The sequence below is a fragment of the Triturus cristatus genome, chromosome 5_2 (genome assembly GCF_964204655.1).
Source record: "Triturus cristatus chromosome 5_2, aTriCri1.1, whole genome shotgun sequence".
In the NCBI taxonomy this organism is placed as follows: Eukaryota; Metazoa; Chordata; class Amphibia; order Caudata; family Salamandridae; genus Triturus; species Triturus cristatus.
Genome location: NC_140588.1, coordinates 743,531,585 through 743,552,681, shown reverse-complemented (window position 1 = coordinate 743,552,681; position 21,097 = coordinate 743,531,585). Strand labels below are relative to the sequence as shown.

General features: G+C 47.1%; 1 protein-coding gene across 1 annotated transcript in view; it reads right to left on the bottom strand.

Annotated features, from left to right (window-relative positions):
- Positions 1 to 21,097, bottom strand: part of LOC146829211 (fibronectin type-III domain-containing protein 3a-like) — a 608,949-nt gene that overhangs the window by 358,498 nt on the left and 229,354 nt on the right. Inside the window, exon 15 of the mRNA XM_085607850.1 lies at positions 18,705 to 18,791. Within this exon, the coding sequence (XP_085463976.1) occupies positions 18,705 to 18,791 (87 nt within the window). The remainder of the gene's footprint in view (positions 1 to 18,704; positions 18,792 to 21,097) is intronic.

Here is a 21,097-nt window from a genome sequence, read left to right as displayed (position 1 = left end):
CTTCCTACACCCCTCCCGCCCCCCCGAAAAAAACCACTGTGGCTTCTTCCAGCCAAATCCTTTCAACCACAACAACACAGACATCCTCCAGGCAATCCTAACATGACCTCTTAACTAATTAAGCAAAAGAAGAAAAAAAAGAGCACCCATCAGTGTACTATTAGTTAATGTCTGACTCCAAATTCCCTTTTTGAGTTTAGTGCGAATCTAGCCAAAGGGCAGGGGAGTGCTGTACATGGTCAAAGACAGGCATAAAGTCAACAAGTGATATATGAGTATTCAGCTCTTTCCAAAAAAGGAGCAGCATTATGCCGGTCTGGTTGGATATGGGAGATGTTCCAGATCATGTGTGACGAGCCAAAACAGGCCTGACGCTTTGTTTTTACTTTTTACACTTCTTAGTCTTCAGTCTGAAGCGGATGTCTTTGTATATGATGCAGCTGGCTTTGAAGATAGAGGGGAAGAGGGGAAGTGCAAGGAAGGGAAAGGGGTAACCAACAGAACTCTATTAGGATGGGGGTGATATATTCTGGATGAGATGTGCTGCAGCGTGTAGGATGCCCTTACCGGGTGCAGTGTGGAGTGTGGGAGGCCATGGGGCAGGGTGTTAACACCATCCAGATGAAAGAGCATGAGGGCTTGGACAGCAGTTCTGAAGTTGCTTTCTAGGAAAAAACAATTTCACGTTCTATAGAAGAGACAGCTGGTAACAGCCTGTCTTTGTTTTTGGGCAAAGTGTTCCTTTAGAGTAAATGATGGTGTACAGGGTGTATTCAGGTGATTTATCGTTTGGTGAAAATTGGGTCACAAGGCAGTTAAAGTCCATGCGATTAAGACAAGTTTGTAATGTTTGTTTGTTGTTCTACACAAAGAACAGGACTGCTGTCTTGGAGGCTTGAGCTTCAGGTAAGTGTGGAACATCCAAGTTTGGACAATGTCCAGACAGTGCTTGAGGCAATAGATGACTGAAGCACAGGGCACTTTTAAAAAAAACATTTATATATAATTTTTCAATCATGAAAAAAAGTAAGTATGCATTACGGATGTTGTTGGCACAACATTAAATCAATTATTACCAAACTTGTATGGGTCGGGACAGAAGAGCGAACATAGCTCTTCGATATAACTTTCATTTGGAGAAGATTATGTCTAAGTATCACAATGCATGCACAAAATATGTAAGCTGACTCTATACAAGGGTAGTTGGAAATGACTACTTACATAGGAAACAATCACAGAGAAAGGGAAGAAGCGCGAGGGGAAAAGGAGGCAAGGAAAGGTAGCAAAAGGGGGCAAGGGAAGAGGGGAAAAAGGTGAAGAGGGAAAGAGGGGAAGGGGAAGGAGGAGAAAAGGGAAGTAGGGAAAGGGGAAGGGGAAGGAAGGTATAGGGGAGTAAGGCGAAAGGGGAAAGAAGGGAAGAGGAAGGAGAAAGGGGGGAAGGGGAAAAAAGGAGGGCAGGGGGGGAAGAAGGGAAGGAGATGGGACGGGTAAGAGTCGTTGGGTGACATCCTAACACAACATTTTTTGATCACAGGAAGGCAAACGATTGACTATCAGAAAATATGAAGGGATTTGGCAAATGCAATTCCTGTACGGCCTGGCAACATGGACTAAATTTAAAATCATAAAAAACATTTGAGGGCCTCAATGTTGTGATTCAGGACAGAATAACCTGCAATACACATGTTGTATGTGTAGGAAAGTGCCCCTTTTTCCATGGTTGCCCCCCACTTTTTGGCTGATGTTGAGGCTCCTTGACTAAGTGTGCCCTGGGTTCCTGCCTACCAGGTTCCCAGGGCCTGTGTTCTTTCCCTAAAACTGTACCTTTGTACCCCCAATTGCCACCTCTCTGGCCACATGTAAGTGCCTTGTAAAAGGTACCATAGGTACCAAGAGCACCATGACCAGGGAAGGCTTCTAAGGGCTGCAGCACATATAGGGCCACCCGCAGAATCTCTGTACCTCAACACACACAAACTGCCATTGCAGGCTGCGTGTTTTGGCGCAGAGGAAAGTGAAGAGTCGACATGGCACACATACCTGTGTGCCATGTCTGCAGCCCACTGCTTACGGTATAGGTAAGACACCCCTCTAGCTGGGTTCACTATACCACTGGTGAGGGTACATGCATTGAGCCCGGTACCCCTAATGGGTTTATGTCCATTCTTAGACATTGTAAGTGCAGTACAGCCATAAAGAATATATGGTCTGGGAGTTTGTCATTAAGGACTCCACACTACCATAATGTCTTTACTGAATTCTGAGAAGGTTCATATCAGACTTCTCAGCCCATTAAACCCACACTGACGCTAGTGTGGGATTTAATACCAAATGCACTCAGAGTGCATCTTAGAGATGCCCACTGAAGAAAAACCTACCTCTAGTGTCCTAACTGAGTGGCTGCTCGCCAACTGCCACCCCAGACATGTTTCTGGTCCCCTGGTCGAGAGCCTCCCGCTCTCCAGGTCCTGAAACAAAGCACATCCTGGGCAGAAGTGCCAAGCCTCCTCCCCCAGGATGGGCAGGGTCCACAAAGGGGAAGCTTCTAAGGTTTGCTGCCTTTGTGAGCTGACCCAGCCATTAGCTCCTCCCAGCAACTGGCCTCCAACAGTTCTAAACCTACTTTGTGAACGAGAATCGGTGGGAAAGCAAAGAGAGGAGGAGAGGTATACCCATCTTTGCAAACTCTCTGTCCACGCCATCTTGAAGATGGGGTGACCTAGCCAATCAGAGTGAGCCTTATGCTCCGCTCCCACTAGAGGGTGACATAATAAGGAGTCTACCCACCCCAAGGAAGGGACCAGTTGGTCATGCTGAAGGAAGAAGAGGAGGACACCAACTGCTTGGTCCCAGTCCTACCAGCCTGTCCCGACCTCGACCTGCTGCAGCGGAATCCCAGCATGTCCTGCAGCCAGCAGCCCCCCAGAACCCAGATGACCTCCCCTGCCTTCCCTACCAAGATTCTGTCTCCTGTGAGCACCATATTTGCTCAAGAACCAGAATCTGGCTCCAGTCAAATCCGCAAGTCTGCAGCACTGCACCCGACGCCCACAACCAGAGTTCGAGTGGTCCAACACCATGAGGAGGTTCCCCCGGTGAATCCGACCTGGGATCTGGTGATCCCCGACTTTCCTCAAGCCTCTGTCGACGCCTGCAGCCTCTATCTGGAGGAACCCTGTGACCGGAGCTGGTAGGAAAATCTGATGCCTAAAGTCACCCCTGCACCCAACGCCCTCCGGCCTGAGATGGACCAACCGACGGTGTCCAGGCATCCCCCTGCATCCCAACTTACCTCTCCAACTTACCTCTCCAACCCACCTCTAGAAAGTCTGTGCCCGAGCCTGCAGTCTTTGTTCCGACTGGAGATCTCAGACTGGAAACAACAGGGCAACCAATGGCAAACTAGCCGCCTGCACCCGGCCGCCCCTGTGCTTCTGCGGGTCTGTGGGTGCACCTTGTGTGCTGACTTAAACCTCCTTTGCCCTGAGCTTAACCATAAGGCTTTGCTTCATCAACCCCATGGCTTGCCCGGGAACAGCCACCAGCCGACTGCCCCCTAGTCCCACAGGCTAACATTAGGCCTCAGCACTCTGCACCCCATTGCCCTAGTGCCGATGAGAGTGCTCTTTGAGTGCATCCTTGACCCTGGGGAAACCCTTGTTGTAACCCCAGAAACTCACCCCTCAAGATCATTTACTTACCTGCAAACCGCTAACCACATTTTTCTCCATTAGATTGCATTGACTGTTTTTTTCTGAAAAACTTTCAAGTGTTGAGTTGTGTTTGTAAGGAAACCTAAGTAAGTGTGTTTTACTGCAAAAGTGTTTTACCTAACTTTGTCTAGGAAATGTCCCAGTGTGATAGCTAGTTTAATTAACAAGGGAACCCAATTGTAATGGTCAGGTACCTTGGGTGGTAGTAGTAGGTTACAATTACATAGAAGTCCCTGACAGGGGAGATTCACACAAAAAACAATGAATATAGGCCTGAAATCAGTGCTATATTAAAGCTGTCCAGTCGGACAGAAAATTTAACAATGTATCCAGTCACATAAAACACAAGAATAAAGTGGGAGACAATCCTGCGTCCAACGCAACATATATAACAAAGACACAAATGAGCAGAAATTCACAGATTCCGAAAAAGGCTCAGATAGGACAAAACAAATGTATAAAGAAATGCAACAAGCAAACAATATGTAGAGACACCGTTACATAATTAATTCAATTGCGTTTACGGTGCATACAAGTTCGACGACGTTTCGATCCCGTAGAAACAATACTGGGATCATCATCTGGACGTAAAAATTATATGCCTGAGGTAATTATAGCCTGAAAGACAATAGCAAAAGGGAGAGGGGACAAAAGAAAAATAAGTAGATCGAAAAGACTTTAGAAAAAATGGTCTGTAACATAGTGCTAGTGAGAGACAAAGGTGGTACAAGTCTTCCATCCAGACGTCGTGTGCTAGGTGTTGATACAATACACATGCTGGGTGAAAATTGGTAAGAAACAACGATCTCAAGGTGCAGCAATGGATCAAGACCTTAAAGTGTTACGGCGTGGGTGCTACGGGTGAAATGGCAGCCTTTCATACAAGTGCTATAAAGGCGTGAGTTGTGATGGGCTAAGTTGTTTCTAGCATAGCTTACCAAGCGTAATAGCAGGGGGCAAGGAATGAGGCAATTGCGAAAATGCCAGGAAGGGATTACTAGGGTACGTTAGATCACTCGAGCAGCTTGGCGCTGGTATAAAGAAACAAATTTCAGGAATAGCCACCAATTGTATGGTCTAAAACCAATACGGGCATGCGTTAACTCTTACCATAGCAAAGGAGGTAGGGTGGGATTGGGGCAATCCCAATTGTGGGCACTGGTATGGAGAGGCGCGGTAACCTAGTAAGAAGAGAGAAGGCGCACAGACAGTGAGAGTGCTGCGGGCGTAGGCACGTGAAGGATAAAAATACCAGCTACTGAAGGGCTTACCAAATTACACAAATAGCGGCAACCAATCCAATTTGGAAATATATGAAAGGTGCTGTGAGTCACGCAACAATGATGCGAGTACTCCTGAGCCAGTACAATGACCTGTGCGGGGAGATAACAGCGTGTCACATCACAGGGCACTGTAACCATGGAAGACCTCTAAGGGCTGCAGCACCTATTGTGCCACCCTTAAAGGCCCTTTACCTCTACATACACACACTGCCTTTGCAGGTTGCGTGTTTTGGTGTAGAACAAAGTGAAGAGAGGACATGGCATACACCTCTGTGTGTCATGCCTAGAATCCAATGCCCTAGCTGGGTGCACTATACCAGTGATGAGAGTACAGGTGCATGAGCCCTGTACCCCTACACTGTTTAAGTCCATTCTTAGACATTGTAAGTGCAGTGCTGCCATTAAAAGTATGTGGTGCTGGGAGTTTGTCATTATGAACTCCACAGCACCAGAATGGCTACACTGAAAACTGAAAAGTTTGGTATCAAACTTCTCAGCACATTAAATCCACACTGATACCAGTGTGGGATTTAATGTAAGATGCACACAGAGGGCATCTTAGAGATGCCCCCTGAAAAGTAACCTACCACTAGTGTCCAGGCTGAGTGGCTGCTTTCAGCTGCCACCACCAGACATGTTTCTGGATCCATGTGTCGAGAGCCTGCTCCTCTCTGGGGCCTAAAACAATGCACATCGTGGGACGAGGTGCCAAGCCTCCACCCCCCCGGATGGGCAGGGTTCACAAAGGGGAAGCTTCAATGGCTTGCCGCCTTTGTGAGCTTCCCCAGGCCACTTGTTGCTTTCAGCAACTGGTCCCCACTGGCTCTGACCCCCTACTTTGGGCACGAGAACCGGCAGGAAAAAAACAAGTGAGGAAGAGAGGTGTGCCCACCTCTGCCAACTCCACCCCTCAGGTGGGGGAGGTGAGGCACAACTCCCAGTTCCTGCCATCTTGCAGATGGAGGGACTCAGCCAACCAGGGACAGGCTTATGCCCTCCTCCCACTGGAGGGTGGAATAACAGAGGGTGTACCCACACCAAGGAAGGGATCCAAACCCAGATCTGTGACTGGGGGTGAATGTTTTGCCAATGTGCAACATTCCGTCCATCATCCTGTGTGTTTTGCTGTTCGCCCTATGTGGGAAGGGTATGCCCAGACGTGGGTCCCGTGCTCACTACGCCACTGGAGTCAAGCTATCCTGGCTGAAGAGGGGTGAAACCCCGAAACAGGTCCTAGGATGCTTGATTCCGGTCCAGGGAAGACATGGCTTGGCAGTTCGGGCTGGACTGTTCCCATGAGGCACAGGGTCAAGACTGTTTTGCATATGGCCAGGTCTGAACTGGGGTGGCGTGGTGAGCAAAATAACGATGGATTAAATCCAGATCTGTGACTGGGGGTGAATGTTTTGCCAATGTGCAACATTCCGTCCATCATCTTGTGTGTTTTGCTATCCAATGGTCCCTGCCTTTTACCTACCTGTAACGCCCCTACATCTAGTATTTAGGGGCACCCCTGAACCTTGTTTCTTCAGACAGAACCTGCAACAAGAAAAGAAGAAGAAGATCAACCGAACAGCCGTGACGAAGCTAACAAGAGGAAGACGCCACTGGCTTGGCTCCAGCCCTACTGGCCTGTCTCCACCTCGAACCTGCTCCTGCGAAATCTGTGTGTGTCCTGCAGTCAGCAACCTCGAAAACCCCAGAGGACTTGCCTGCCTTCAAGCACAAAGACTTTGTCTCCAGTGAACACCGGATTTGTTCATCTGCAACCTTTGGCTCCAGCCGGACACCACGAATCTGCCCCACTCTGCACCCGCCATCCACGGCCCGAGTTCAAGTGGGCAAACAGCACGAGGTGGTCGCCCCGGCGATCCGGACCCAAGATCCGGTGACCCCTGACCTGCCTCAAGCCTTCAGCTGATGCCTGCAGCCTAAATCCAGAAGGTCCCCCTAACGGCGACCAGGAGCTTGTAAGATGATCCAACCCCAAAAGGCACCCCTGCACCAGACGCCACACAGCCTTGTGTGCCCAAAACGACGGCGCCTAACCAACCTCTAACTTCCCAACTTACCTCTCGAAATGATGGTCGCACCCAGAGGACCTTGGTCCCTAAGCCTGCAGTGTCTTTCCAAACAGGAGGTTCTCCATTGAAATAAACAGGGAATCTGACGTGTAAAACTGCGCTCTGCACCAGGCCGCGATAGTGCCACTAAGGGTGTACCTTTGGTGCTACTTTGTTTCCCCATTTGCCCTGAGCTAAAGTCCAGGAGCTTTTCTACCACAGCCAAGTGGCCTGCTAGTCAGCAGCTACCAACCGGAGTCCCCCTATCCCCTATTGGATAACATTCGGCCTCAGCACTCTGCACCCGGCCGCCCTATTGCCGCTGAGGGTTTAACAAGAGTGCATCCTTGACCCTGGGGGACCCATGAGTCTACCCCCAAAACCTCAACTCCCACTAACAAATACTTACCTCAAAACCGATAACACTATTTTCCTTCATAGGATAACATTGACTATTTTCTGTGAAAAGTTTTTAAGTGTAGGGTTCGAAAAACTAAAGAAATTCTTTAAAATTGCATAATCGAACAAAAACGATTTTACTTACCTGTTTTCAGAGAACTGTCCCAGAGTAGTATCTAGGTATACTACTCGGTGTAATCCTAGTATTCTGGAAAGTTACTTACCTGCTATTTTACTAAAAAGCCTATTCAAGTCTATGTATTGCATTTACACAGTATTGCATTTCTCTGCATCCGTACTGTAAATCAAACCAAAGTGCATATACAATTATTATTCAAACTGCATTTCAATTGCATTACTACTGTAAAGTATTTTTTGCTTACCTGTGCCAGGCTTGCTTGGTTCTAGAAAATAAAATCACTAAAGGAATATTTTTATACAAAAACAATTGGTCTGAAGTTCAGTCTGAGTGTGTGAATGTATTTGCTGACTGAGTGTGTACAACAAATGCTTAACACTGTCCTCTGATACTGCCTTAATGCTCGACCACACTACCACAAATAGAGAGTAAGGTTCTATCTAACTATACCTCTGCCTTCCTTTGGGGTTCCACTGGACTCTGTGCACACTATACATCACTTTGGTTTAGTATCAACAAAGCCAGTTCCTACAACTACCCTCTGATAAAGCCATACAGCTCGCTCACACTAACACAAATAGGGAGTAAGGTATTATTTACTATTACCTCTGTAAGCCTTTGGGTATCCCCTGGACTCTGTGCACACTATAACTCACCTTAGTATGGAATATGCTACTTACCAGTATGCATCTGTTCTTGGCATGTAGAGCTGCAGATCTATACACTATGCATAGATCGCCATCTTGGGTTGGGTCCGGATGTTTGCACTTGTTTTTGTCCTGGAAAGTCTTTGAAAGTCACGAGGTAGGTGACTCCTCCTTGGGATCATAGTGCGCATGGGCATCGGCTCCATCCTCAGATTGTTTTTCGCCAGCAGGGAAATGATGGAGCTTTGTAAGAAACAGGAAGATGCCCTTGTATGCTGTATCTAAATAAGATAATACTGGAACAGATAAAGGAAGCCGGGGAGGCGGGTGGGCGGGTGTAGATCTGAAGCTCTACATGCCAACAGATGCTTACTGGTAAGTAGCATATTCCATTCGAGGCAGATAACACACTATGCATAGATTGTATAGCAGTCCTTAGCGGCGGCCACCAGTATCTGTTGCAGTAGTCTGAAATAGGGTTTTGAGTACAGCTTGGCCCACATTGGCTTGTTGTTTTGATTGCACATCTACACATGAGTTTTGTGAACGTATGCTGTGTAGACCATGTAGCTGCTTTGCAGAGGTCATCTAATGGAATGTTCCCTAAGAATGCCATAGAAGCCCCTATTTTTCTTGTAGAGTGAGTACTAGGAGGAACAGTTAAAGTGCGTTTTGCTTTGTGGTAGCAAATTTGTATGCATTTAACAATCCATGTGGCTATTCCGGACTTGGATATGGGATTGCCTTTGTGTGGTGGTGAGAAAGAAACAAAAAGTTGTTTGGTTTTTCGAAAAGGTTGTGTTCTTTCAATGTAATAGAGCAATGCTCTTTTAACATCTAAAGTATGAAGAGCTCTTTCTGCGACTGTGTGTGGTTGCGAGAAGAATACAGGCAACTCCACAGATTGATTAAAGTGGAAGGGGGAAATGACCTTAGGGAGGAATTTAGGATTAGTGCGGAGAACCACCTTATTGTGATGGATTTGTAAGAATGGTTCCTGAATAGTTAGGGATTGTAGCTCACTAACTCTTCTTAGAGAAGTTATGGCCACTAGGAAAGCAACCTTCGATGTTAAGAATTGTAGCTCACATTTATGTAGAGGTTCAAAAGGAGGTCCCATTAGTCGTGTGAGAACGATATTTAAATTCCACACAGGTGAGGGTGGAACTCTGGGAGGAATTATCCGTTTGAGTCCTTCCATAAAGGCTTATATGGTGGGTACTCTGAATAGTGATAAATGTTGTCTATTTTGTACATATGCTGTTATAGCAGCAAGGTGTAGCCAAATAGACGTATAGGCTAAGTTGCACCTTTGTAGGTGTAGTAGGTAGGTTATGATGTGTTGGATAGACACATCTAGGGGATTGATGCTTTTGTTATGACAATATATCACAAATCGTTTCCACTTAGCTGCATAACAGGCTCTAGTGGTAGGGAGTCTAGCCTCCTTAATGCCGTTCATACAGTCAGGAGGAAGATTAAGGTAACCACATTTTAAGATTTCAGGAGCCAGATCGCAAGGTTGAGCTGAGCTGGGTCCAGGTGTCTGATCTCTCCACGGTTCTGTGTTAAGAGGCGTGGTGAGAGTTGTAATCTTTGGTGCGGAACTACTGACAGTTCCAGCAATGTGGTGTACCACGGTTGTCTGGCCCAAGTTGGAGCAACTAGAATGATAGTCAGTGAGTGTTGCCGTAGTTTGCGCACCACTAGTGGTATGAGTGGGAGAGGCAGAAAGACGTATGCAAATCTGCCTGACCAGTTCATCCATATCGCATTGTCTTTGGACAATGGGTGTGGGTATCTGGCGGCGAAGCTTGGGCATTTGGCATTTTCGTGGGTGGCGAAGAGGTCCATCTGTGGTTGCCCCCACATTTGAAAGTATGGTTGAAGAACTTGTGGATGGAGTTCCCACTCGTGGATCTGTTGTGTTTGACGACTTAACAGATCAGCTATGGTGTTTTGGACTTCTGGGACATGTTGGGCTAGGAGAAAAATGTTCTGAGGTATAGCCCACCTCCATATGTTTTGTGCTAGCTGGGAGAGCTGCAGAGTGTGTCCCGCCTTGTTTTTGGAAGTAGTACATGGCTGTCATGTTGTCCGTGCGGACTAGGACAGTCTTGCCTGATATTTGTTTTTAAAATGCTTTTAAGGCTAGGAATATGGGCAGTAATTCCAGGTTATTGATGTGGAATAACTTCTATTGAGGTGTCCACCTGCCTTGCATGGTGTGATGTAATAGGTGAGCTCCCCAGCCGGAGAGCAATGCGTCCGCTGTCATGACAATCTGAGGAACTTGCTCTAGGAACGGTTACCCTTTGGAAAGGTTTTTGGTGTTCCACCACTGCAGAGAGCGATGAGTGCGACCGTCTACCAACACCAGATCTGTTAGCTGACCTTGAGCCTGGTTCCATTGGCGTGCTAAGCACTCTTGTATGGGACGCATCTGGAGTCTTGCATGAGGCACTATGAATATGCAAGAGGCCATCATCCCTATGAGCTGCATGAACACTCGAGCTGGAAGAGAGTGATGCGGCTGAAATTTGGGTAGGAGAGCGAGAATGCTTGCTATCCTGGCTGGATTGGGATAGGCTAGCGCTTCTGAGGCGTTTATTGTGGCGCCGAGGTACTGTTGCGTGTGAGAGGGTTTCAGATGAGACTTGGTGTGGTTTATTGTGAACCCCATGTCGTGGAGTAATTGGATAGTTGCATGAGTGGGATGAACACACTGGTTGTACGAACTGGCTTTTGTGAGCCAGTCGTCGAGGTATGGGATGACGTGAATGTGTTATCTTCTTAGATGGGCTGAGACTACTGCAAGGCACTTTGTGAATACCCGTGGTGCTGTTGTGACTCCGAAAGGGAGTACTTTGAATTGATAGTGCTGCCCGTCAACTACAAACCTGAGATATTTTCTGTGAGTAGCATGTATGGGAATATGGAAATAGGCGTCCTTGAGATCTAAGGTGGCTAGGAAGTCGCCCTGTGAAAGTAGAGGGAGGACTTGCTGAAGTGCGACCATGTGGAAGTGGTCTGATTGTATGTACAGGTTTAGTGGCCCGAGGTCTAGAATAGGTCTCAGAGAGCCATCCTTCTTTGGTATGGGAAAATACAGGGAGTAAACTCCAGTGTTTTGTTGGTGCAGGGGAACTAGTTCTATTGCACTTTTTTGTAGTAAAGAAATTACCTCTTGTTTGAGGAGTGACAAATGTTCTGCTGATATTGGACGCTGTTTGGTTGGAATGTTTGGGGGGGAGTAGAGGTAAGTTCGAGACAGTAACCTGATTGCACTATTTGTCGCACCTACCTGTCTGTGGTGATGTTGGTCCAGACAGGAAGGAACTGCTGTAGTCTTCCCTCGACAGGAGTGGAATAGTCCGGGGGAAGTCATTGGGCAGGGGTGGAGGCAGAGCGGGTGTTGTTAGTCTTGCCTCTGCCCTTGTTATTGTTGCCTCTGTATCCTCCTCTGTGATAACCTCTGATAAAGGTGGATTGGGTGAGAGCCTTGTAGGAGGTGGATGGGGTATCAGACGAGTATCCCCTGGAGTTGCCCTTGTAGGATGAGCGACGAAAAGAACATCTGGGAGCTTGCAATTGCAAAGCTCCCATTGATTTGGCTGTCTGTGTCGGTGTCCTTTTTCATCTTCTTAAGGGATGCATCAACATTAGGGCCAAAAAGGTGTTGTTGGTCGAATGGTTGATTGAGGAGAGAGCTTTGCACCTCAGGTTTAAAACCGGAAATGCGTAGCCAAGTGTGCCTGCAAAGAAGGACGCTTGTGTTTACTGCTCTGGATGCGGTATCTGCCACATCAAGAGCACACCGGATAGAGGTGTTGGTGATAATTTTACCCTCTTGTATTAGATCGTTGGCCTTATGTTTGTATTTGTCCAGGAGGTGTTGGAGTAGGGACTCTAACTCATCATAGTGAGCCCTATTGTATCTGGCTAACAGGGCTTGAGTATTTGCCATGCGCCAAATATTCGCTGCCTGGGATGCTGTTCTTTTGCCAGAGGCATCCAGGAGTTTAGACTCCTTGTCGGACGGAGCTGCATCACCTGATGTCCGCGAATTAGCCCTTTTCCTAGCATTTGACACCACCATTGAGTCTAATGGAACAGGGCCCTTAATATAAGCTGGGTCTGTAGGGGCAGCTTTGTATTTTTTCTCAATTCTAGGATTGATGATTCTAGTCCTGAAAGGGTCTTTAAATACTTCTGTAGCGTGTTTAATCACCCCTTTGAGTATGGGTAAAGTGGATGTGGACCTTTGGGTGGTGTCGAAAGTGTCCATTAAAAAATAGTCTTCGACCAGTTCTGTATGTAGGTCGACCCCGTGGTACTGGGCAGCCCGGTGTATTAGCTGATTAAAACCCATGGAATCTTCTGGTGGGGAAGGCCTAGAGGGGTAGATGTCCTCTTGCGGGACATTAGGGACATCAGGCGTATTATAGTCATGCCAGGGGTCAGGGGAACCTGGTGGACTGGGGTCATCTAGTGGCATGTTGTTGTCACCGTCCCGTGTCATCATATGTGTTGTCGTCATATACCGGTGTAGGGGATGGCGTAGGAGAACGAGGTTGAGGAGGTTGAGAAGGGACTCTAAGAGGTGACGTGGCTCATCCCTCTTTTTAGGTGGTGGAGACGGTGCAGGCATGTCCAGTGGTCTTTTTCTGGAACTGGAGAGTCAATTGACCCGTTTTAGGGTTTTTAGTTAGAGTTTTTTGTTGAGGGTCTGGTCGAAAAAGCTCTTCTGAAGAAGGTTGGGTGTTCGGTGTCGACTCTCGGCATTGAGGGCTTTTTCGGTGCTGGCTGCTGAGCGGTTTTGGGCTTCGAGCCGTGTGATTTGCCAGTCTGTGTGCTTCTTCAGTGTCGATGCTTTTTTCGGCTCTGAAGAGTGAGAGTCCGAACTTTTGGGGAGTGGCTTCTTCGTCGGCTCAGAGTGTTTTTTCGGTGCCGGGGAGTCACTGGTTGGAGTCTTCGGTGCCAAGGGCTTTGGGGTGGAAGTAGCAGTCGGCCTCGAGGATGGGTGCGGCTTCTTTTTCGGTGCCGATTAGTGGATTTCGGCGCCGGCGGCAGGCAGACTTGAGCCAGAGTCGCCGGAAGGCTTGGTAGGCTTCTTTGCCGGGCCCGAGGGCGGGGCATAGGAAGCAGCGCATCGGTGTGCACCTGAGCCCGAAGGCACCAAAGTGAGGTACAGTGTGTATAGAGTCCAAGAGTCCCCAAAGGTAGGCAGAGGTTAAAGTAAGATAGAACCTTACTCTCTAATAGTGGTAGCTTGGTCGAGCAGTAAGGCAGTATCAGAGGACAGTGTTAAGCATTTGATGTACACAGTCAGCAAAGGAATTCACACACTCAAGAACTGAACTCTAGGCCAATTGTGTTTGTATAAAAATATACTGTTGTTTAATTTCTAGAACCAAGCAAGCCTGGTACAGGTAAGCATTAAATACTTTTCAGTAATAAGTTACTGGATATAGAACAGTTTAAAAATGCAATAGAAATTGTACTTTGTTTGATTTCCAGGGGAGCATTAGTATGCAACACTTAGCAAATACAGTATATTGGAGTGAATAGGCTTTTTCAGCATTGCAGGGAAGTTACTTTTTAAGTAACTTTTCTAACCCAGTTTTAACTGGATACCTAGATTCAGCACTGGGACATTTTGTAGAAACAGGTAAGTAATTAAGTTTTGGTTATTCGCATGATTTTTAAAGAATATTTTCAGTTTTCAAAACCCCACACTTATACATTTTTTTGAGCAGTACATTGAAATGAAAGGGCTTCTACGGTAAATTGCAGATAAGTTACTTTTCACATTACTTTTCTAAATCAGTGCTGGATACCTAGATTCAGCACTGGGACATTTCCTAGAAACAGATAAGTAAACACGTTTTGGTTATTTGTGCGATTTTTAAAGAATATTTTGAGATTTCAAACCTCCACACTTGGAAACTTTTTGGAGAAAAAATGTCAATGTTATGCTATGGAAGGAAAACAGGTTAACGGTTCACAGGTAAGTAAACGGCTGTGGGAGTTCTGACGTTAGACTTGCGGGTCTCCCACGTTCAGTGATGCACTGTTGTTGCACCCTCAGTGGCACTAGGGCAGCTGGGTGCAGAGTGTTTAGGCCCAATGTTATCGAAAGGGGGATAGGGGGCCACTGGTTGGTGGCTGCTGAAGAGCAGGACACTGGGTTGTGGGAGCAAAGGTCCTGGACTTAAGCTCAGGGCAAATTAAGGTTTAGGCCAGCACAAAAGATGAACCTTCAGCAGCACTGGGGCGGCCGGGTGCAGAATGCTGTTTTGAAGTCGGAAGCCCTGCAGCTTTCAATTGGGAGGCTCCAGTTTGTAAAAGCACTGCGCGCTCGGGGACGAAGGTCCTCTGGGTGCGACCACCTCTGGGAGAGGTAAGGTGGGATCTTGGGGGTTGGTTAGGCACCGTCAGTTGGGCCAACCAGGGCCGTGGGGCGTCGGTTGCAGGGGAGCCTTTCTTCTTACCAGCTCCTGGTCACAGTTGGGGGAACCTTCCGGTTTGAGGCTGCAGGCGTCGACTGGAGGATTGAGGCAGGTCAGGAGTCCCCTGATCTTGGGTTAGGATCGCCCTGGGAGACCTCCTCCTGGTGTTGGGCCACTCGAACCCGGGCCATGGGCGTCGGGTGCAGAGTGGTACAAACTTGTGGATCCTTGCGGAGCTGGAATCTGTTGTTTGAACATATTCGGTGTTAAAGGGAGACAGTCTCTTTGAAATTGAAGGCAGGCAGGTCCTCCGGGTTCCTTGAGGTTGCTGGCTGCAGGACAAACCGGGATATCGCTGGAGCAGGTTCGAGGTGGGGACAGGCCGGTAGGGCTCGGGCCAAGTCAGTGGGCATCTTCCGCTTGTTAGCTTTGGCACAGCTGTTCGGTTCTGGTTCTTTTCTTCTTCTAGTTTTTAGTCTGAGGAAGCGAGGTTCAGGGGTGCCTCTAAATACTAGATCATGGGGCGTTACAGGTAGGTAAAAAGGTTGGGATCAAAGGGTCCCTTCTCTGGGGTGGGTACACCCCCTATTATGCCACCCTTCAGTGGGAGGGGGGGCATAAGCCTTTCCCTGGTTGGCTGGGTCCCGCCCATCTGCAAGATAGCGGGGACTGAGAGTTGTGCTTCACCTCCCCTCAACCACCTGAGGGGTGGAGTTGGCAGAGGTAGGCACACCTCTCTTCCTCACTTGCTTTTCCCGCTGGTTCTCCCGCCCAAAGTGGGGGTCAGAACCAGTGGGGACCAGTTGCTGAAAGCAGAAAGTGGCTTGGGAAAGCTCACAAAGGCAGCAGTGTCTAAGAATGGACTTAGACACTGTAGGGGTGCAGGGCTCATGCACTTGTACCCTCACCAGTGGTATAGTGCACCCAGCTAGAGGGGTGACTGATCTATGTCAGGGCAGTGGGTTGTAGGCATGGCACACAGGGATGTGTGCCCTGTTGACTCTTCACTTTGTTCTGCACCAAAACCAGCAGCCTGAAAAGGCAGTGTGTGAGTGTAATGGTACAGGGCCTCTAAGGGTGGCACAATAAGTGCTGCAGCCCATCGAGATCTTCCCTGGTCACAGTGCCCTGGGTACCATTTACCAGGTGTTGGCCTGTGGTCAGAGATGCCAATTGGGTTTTGTTTTTAATGCAGGCCATTGACTTGTGGGAGCAAAGCTCCTAGGGTATAGCTCAGGGCAAGTTGGGGACCAACGTAGCACCAAAGGTGCATCCTCAGCGGCACTAGGGTGGCCGGGTGCAGGGTGTTTTGAGGTCGGGTGCCCTGTTGTTTTCAATGGAGAACCTCCAGGGCAAAGAAACACTGCAGGCTCGGGGACGAGGATCTTCTGGGTGTGCCCACCACTTCGAGGGGTAAGTTGGGATGTCGTGGGTTGGTTAGGCACCGTTGGTTTGGGCACACAAGGCCGTGGGGTGCCGGGTATAAGGGTGCCTTGGGACGTCGGATTTTCTTACCCGCTCTTGTCGCGGTAGGGGGGGGTCCTCTGGATTGAGGCTGCAGGCGTCGTCTGGAGGCTTGAGGCAGGTTAGGAGTCGCCAGATCTCGGGTCAGGATCATCGGGGGACATCCTCGTGGTGTTTTTCCACTCGGGCCGGGTTAGGCGGCTGCAGAGTGGGCTGGATCCGCGGTCTCTAGCTGGAACAAGACGCTGCAGTTTAAACACGTCCGGTGTTCACGGGAGAAACAGTCTGGAAAGTGAAGGCAGGCAGATCCTCCGGGTTTTGTGAGGTTGCTGGCTGCTGGACACGCCGGGATTTCGCAGGAGCAGGTTCGAGGGGAGACAGGCCTGTAGGGCTGGGGCCAAGTCAGTGGGCGTCGTCCTCTGGTTAGCTCTGCACGGCTCTTCGTCCTTCTTTTCTTCTTGTAGGTAGGCTGGATCTGAGGAAGAAAGGTTCAGGGTGCCCCCTAAATACTAAATTTAAGGTAAGGTAAGGGCAGGGAGCAATGGGTCCCTTCCCTGGGGTGGTTACACCCCCATTCTGCCACTCTCCAGTGGGAGGGGGCAGGAGCCCGTCTCTGGTTGGCTGGGTCCCCCCATCCTCAACATGGCAGGGACTCGAGGTTGTGCTTCACCTCGCCTCCCCCACCCGAGGGGTGGAGTTGGCAGAGGTGGGCACACCTCTCTTTCTCACTTGTTTTTCCCGCCGGTTCTCCAGCCCAAAGTGGGGGGTAGAACCAGTGGGGACCAGTTGCTGAAAGCAGCAAATGGTCTGGAGAGGCTCACTAAGGCGGCATACCTTTGAAGCTTCTCCTTTGTGAACCCTGCCCATCCTGGAGGAGGAGGTTTGGCACCTCATCTCAGGGTGTGCATTGTTTCAGGCCCCCGAGGGCAGCAGCTCTCGACTCAGGGCTCCAGAAACATGTCTGGTGGTGGCAGCCTCGGCAGTCACTCAGTAAGGTCACTAGAAGTTTCAAGGGTCATATCTAAGATGCCCTCTGTTGTGTATTTTACATTAAATCCCACACTGGCATCAGTGTGGGTTTAATGTGCTGAGAAGTTTGATACCAAACTTCTCAGTCTTCAGTGTAGCCATTATGGTGTTGTGGAGTTCGTAATGACAAACTCCCAGCACCATATACTCTTAATGGCAGTAATGCACTTACAGTGCCCAGGAATGGACTTGGCCACTGTAGGGGTGCAGAGCTCATGCACCTGTACCCTAACCACTGGCGTAGGGCACCCGGCTAGAGGGGTGACTGATGTATGCCAGGGCAGTGGTTTGTGGGCATGGCACACAAGGATGTGTGCCATGTCGACTCTTCACTTTGTTCTGCCCCAAGGCACTCAATCTGCAAAGGCAGCGTGTGTCAGGGTACAGGGCCTCTGAGCGTGTCACAATAAGTGATGCAGCCCTTAGAGGCCTTCTCTGGTCATGGTGTCCTGCGTACCTGTGGTACCATTTACCAGGGGCTAACATGTGGCCAGAGATGCCAATTGGGTTTAGGCTTCAATGTAGTTTTAGGGAAGGAACATAGGCCCTGGGTACCTGATTAGCAGGAGCCCAGGGCACACTCAGTCAAAGAACATCAGCAATTCAGCAAAAGTGGGGGCATACCATGCAAGAAAGAGGGCACTTTCTCACAGTGGTGGGATAAGAATGAGTAGGTTTGGAATATAAGGGACTAGTCAAAAGCATGTGTGTAAGGTCTATTATCTTGTTAGTCTGTGCTAGTGTATCTTAAAGAAATTCTATTTTCAATTTACTTGTTTCACAAACTATATGTTAATGATCATTCGAGTGTTTTATGCACAAACTTGAAGCGTACCTGCATGACATCCAGCGGTTACTTCTAAAATAAGGATAACTCTAAACTGAAGTTGAGACGTTCAAATGCCACAGTTAAACCTGTACTCTGGATTAATTTTCCTTTTATCAAGAACTGATTGCTATTGGTTTCTCAGTGTCTGCGGAAGTAGCAAATGAGAGCCATTCTGTGTACTTAGAAACCATTATGTAGAGATGACAGAGGCAATCTTTTGATTCAGGGAAAAACATGAGTAAAAAGTAAATCTCCTCTTTGCACGAGCTGCAAATACACAACCCTTATTAGTGATGGACACATGCATGACCAATGAATATTTCATCCTCAAGGCCCACACCAACAACATAAGGCTTCACATGTGATGGAGAATTAAATCTCAAACTAGCACTTTGTTGCCACTTCTGCATTACTGCAAGAAGTAAACGGTGCCCAGATTCCGAGGGAGCAAGCTTACAAGTGCTTTACAAAGACTAATATGCCTACCTCTAACCACCTGAGGCCCACCCACACCATTTAATTAAGTGGTCATGTGATTCTGTAGGAATGAGATGGATGAACACCAAACTCCTACAGAGAGCCATAAAATGCATGTTTGCAATTTCTAACAATATAATGACAGCACAAACAGCCAACTGTTACAGATTAACAAATTTGAATACAAATTGTCATATCACAATACATACCCTAAATTTATGCAAAGTACTTCTCCTAAGTGCCCTTACAGTACATGTAAGCTCTTCTCCATGGTGTCTTGGCTTAAAACCGTAACCCTGAAAAACAGAAAAAACCTAATTACATATTAACAACTAACATTTGATAGTACTTTTCTAGCAAAGCTGAAAGATATTTTCCGGTTACAGATTCAAAACAACATTACATTTTATGGATTCAATGGAGACCATTACAAGGGTGCTGGCTACATTAAATGTATGTTTAGTGCATATATAAGAAAATATGTCTCTTCTTACTACATCAGGACATCAGGACGTGCGTTTGTGAACGTAGGGGCAGAATATATATATATATATATGTGTGTGTATGTATAAATAAATAAATAAATAATGTAGGCGCGCAGCATTGCACCATTGCTGATAGATTGTCCAGGAAGGTGGAAGTGGATGTTATGGCTAGACAATGGCAGACACAGGTAGGCTGGGTTTTTGTTTACACCTTTTAAACAGGAATGTTCTTAGACCTCACATATCATGTGATTAATTTAGTGTCCCATTGGTAGAGGAGAGCCAAAGAGCATTGAAAGATGGATTGTGGAAAAAAATTCAAATTCCTGAAATTCCACGATTTGCAGGTAGCCCTCGTTTTCAGTGTAGTGATCTCTTAACTTGAGAGAGATGATAAGGTCACTTGTAATTTTACATTGTCGCAATCCTAATTAAATTCATAACCACCTAAAATCTCCTAGTGTGCGCAGAACCTTAATGCATCTCTTAGAGATATCTCAGGTTTAAAAATGCACAAATACTAATGCATATTTGACTTTGTGTTTGTAATATCAACTGAAAAACTAACGCAACGTTGTGCTGTATTCACCTTTTTGAAAACTCTAAAAATAAAAATGAAAAATGGACGAAAAGAAAACATAATGGATACTCCAAGTGAGAACCAAGACACTACCAGGTTAAGGCCGCTAGACCGTTACAGGTTCCTACAAAAATGAAGCTAATTGGTGAACTGCTTTTGAGAAATGCTCATCTGATGACAGGGCTAAACCCCAATCACTGAGATCTGAAGGTCACAAGTTTGCATCCGGCAAACGATGATTTAGTCATCTGACCAAAAAACTGAGGACCATTAACCCGGGTAGGAGTAACATCTGTTATTTGTAGCACTTAGCAATGGAAGCTTGCATGAAGCTACATAATAAAAAACTATAGTTAATAAGATATTTATGGATTACAAGGTGCTAACATTTCGTTCTCTATCACATAGGCACACAAATAGTCATAAGCACTTAAGACATTAGCAATCCAAGCAGCATTTATGGGTGGTCCTGGGGCAGTATTCTGTGTCAGTACAGTTGTTTACCACTAATGTCCCAGGGAGACCAGTACTATGGCACTTTCCTTGGATAACCAAGCACATCTTATTGGGCACATCACCAGCCAGCAGTTATAAAGTTGAGCAGTCAGAATTTACACTAGGTGGAGGGCAAGAAACGTCTAGACACTTCATGACACTATAGCAAATATTAAACAAACTCATTTCTCAGCCAGTGCTATATTTTCAAAAAATGAATGAGAATTCATGTCCAGGTAAGTAAATGGAGCAGTTAAAATTATGATACACTAAAAATAAAATTTTAATAGGATTTCACCCTTGGTTTACTATAAAGTTTGATATATATCCACTGCAATCCTTAAAGGCTGCACTCTGGTGAAATAATATAGCCTCAGTCTCAAAGATGGAAGGAAAAACTAAACAATGGAGTAACTTTGATATGCTAGGTCTAGACCATTTTTCTAAGACCTGGACCATTTTTCTAAGGTCTGGACCACTGTGTTTGAGGTCTCTGGTTAATGTTCAAAATCTCAATGAGAACGCCAGTGCTGCAGTATTTTTGCTCAAAAGCATGCAAGGTAAAAGTAGACAAAATCTGTGCGCCTAACTCACACCCACCCAACACCACCCAGCAGAGCCAGTGGTGCAGTTTTGGGGTACCAACAGTCTTAATGGCCACATCAGTGAATTTTCAGTTATCAGGTAAACAGTTTGTCAATTTTAGCTACTGTTGTAGACGGGGTGGGCTCTTGAGAGTTTCCAATAGAAAAAAATATGCAGTGGGGTTGAACATTTCCCATGAACTGCAAACTTTAGAAGCCCATATCTCAAAAACGGCTGTTAGAAAGGAATGTTTTCCAGTCAGTTGGGAGGAGGGGCTGGCGAGGGTTGGCTGACAGGGGTTAATAGGATTAAAAGCACCCATTGTACCTCACTTCTTTAGAAATCCCAACAGGGAAATCCACCGAGCAAAAACAATCTAGGAAGGGGTCATTGCCCATGTATATGGTGGACTAAGAGACGAGTCACAATATATCCTGCGATTTTAAACTTCCTTGAA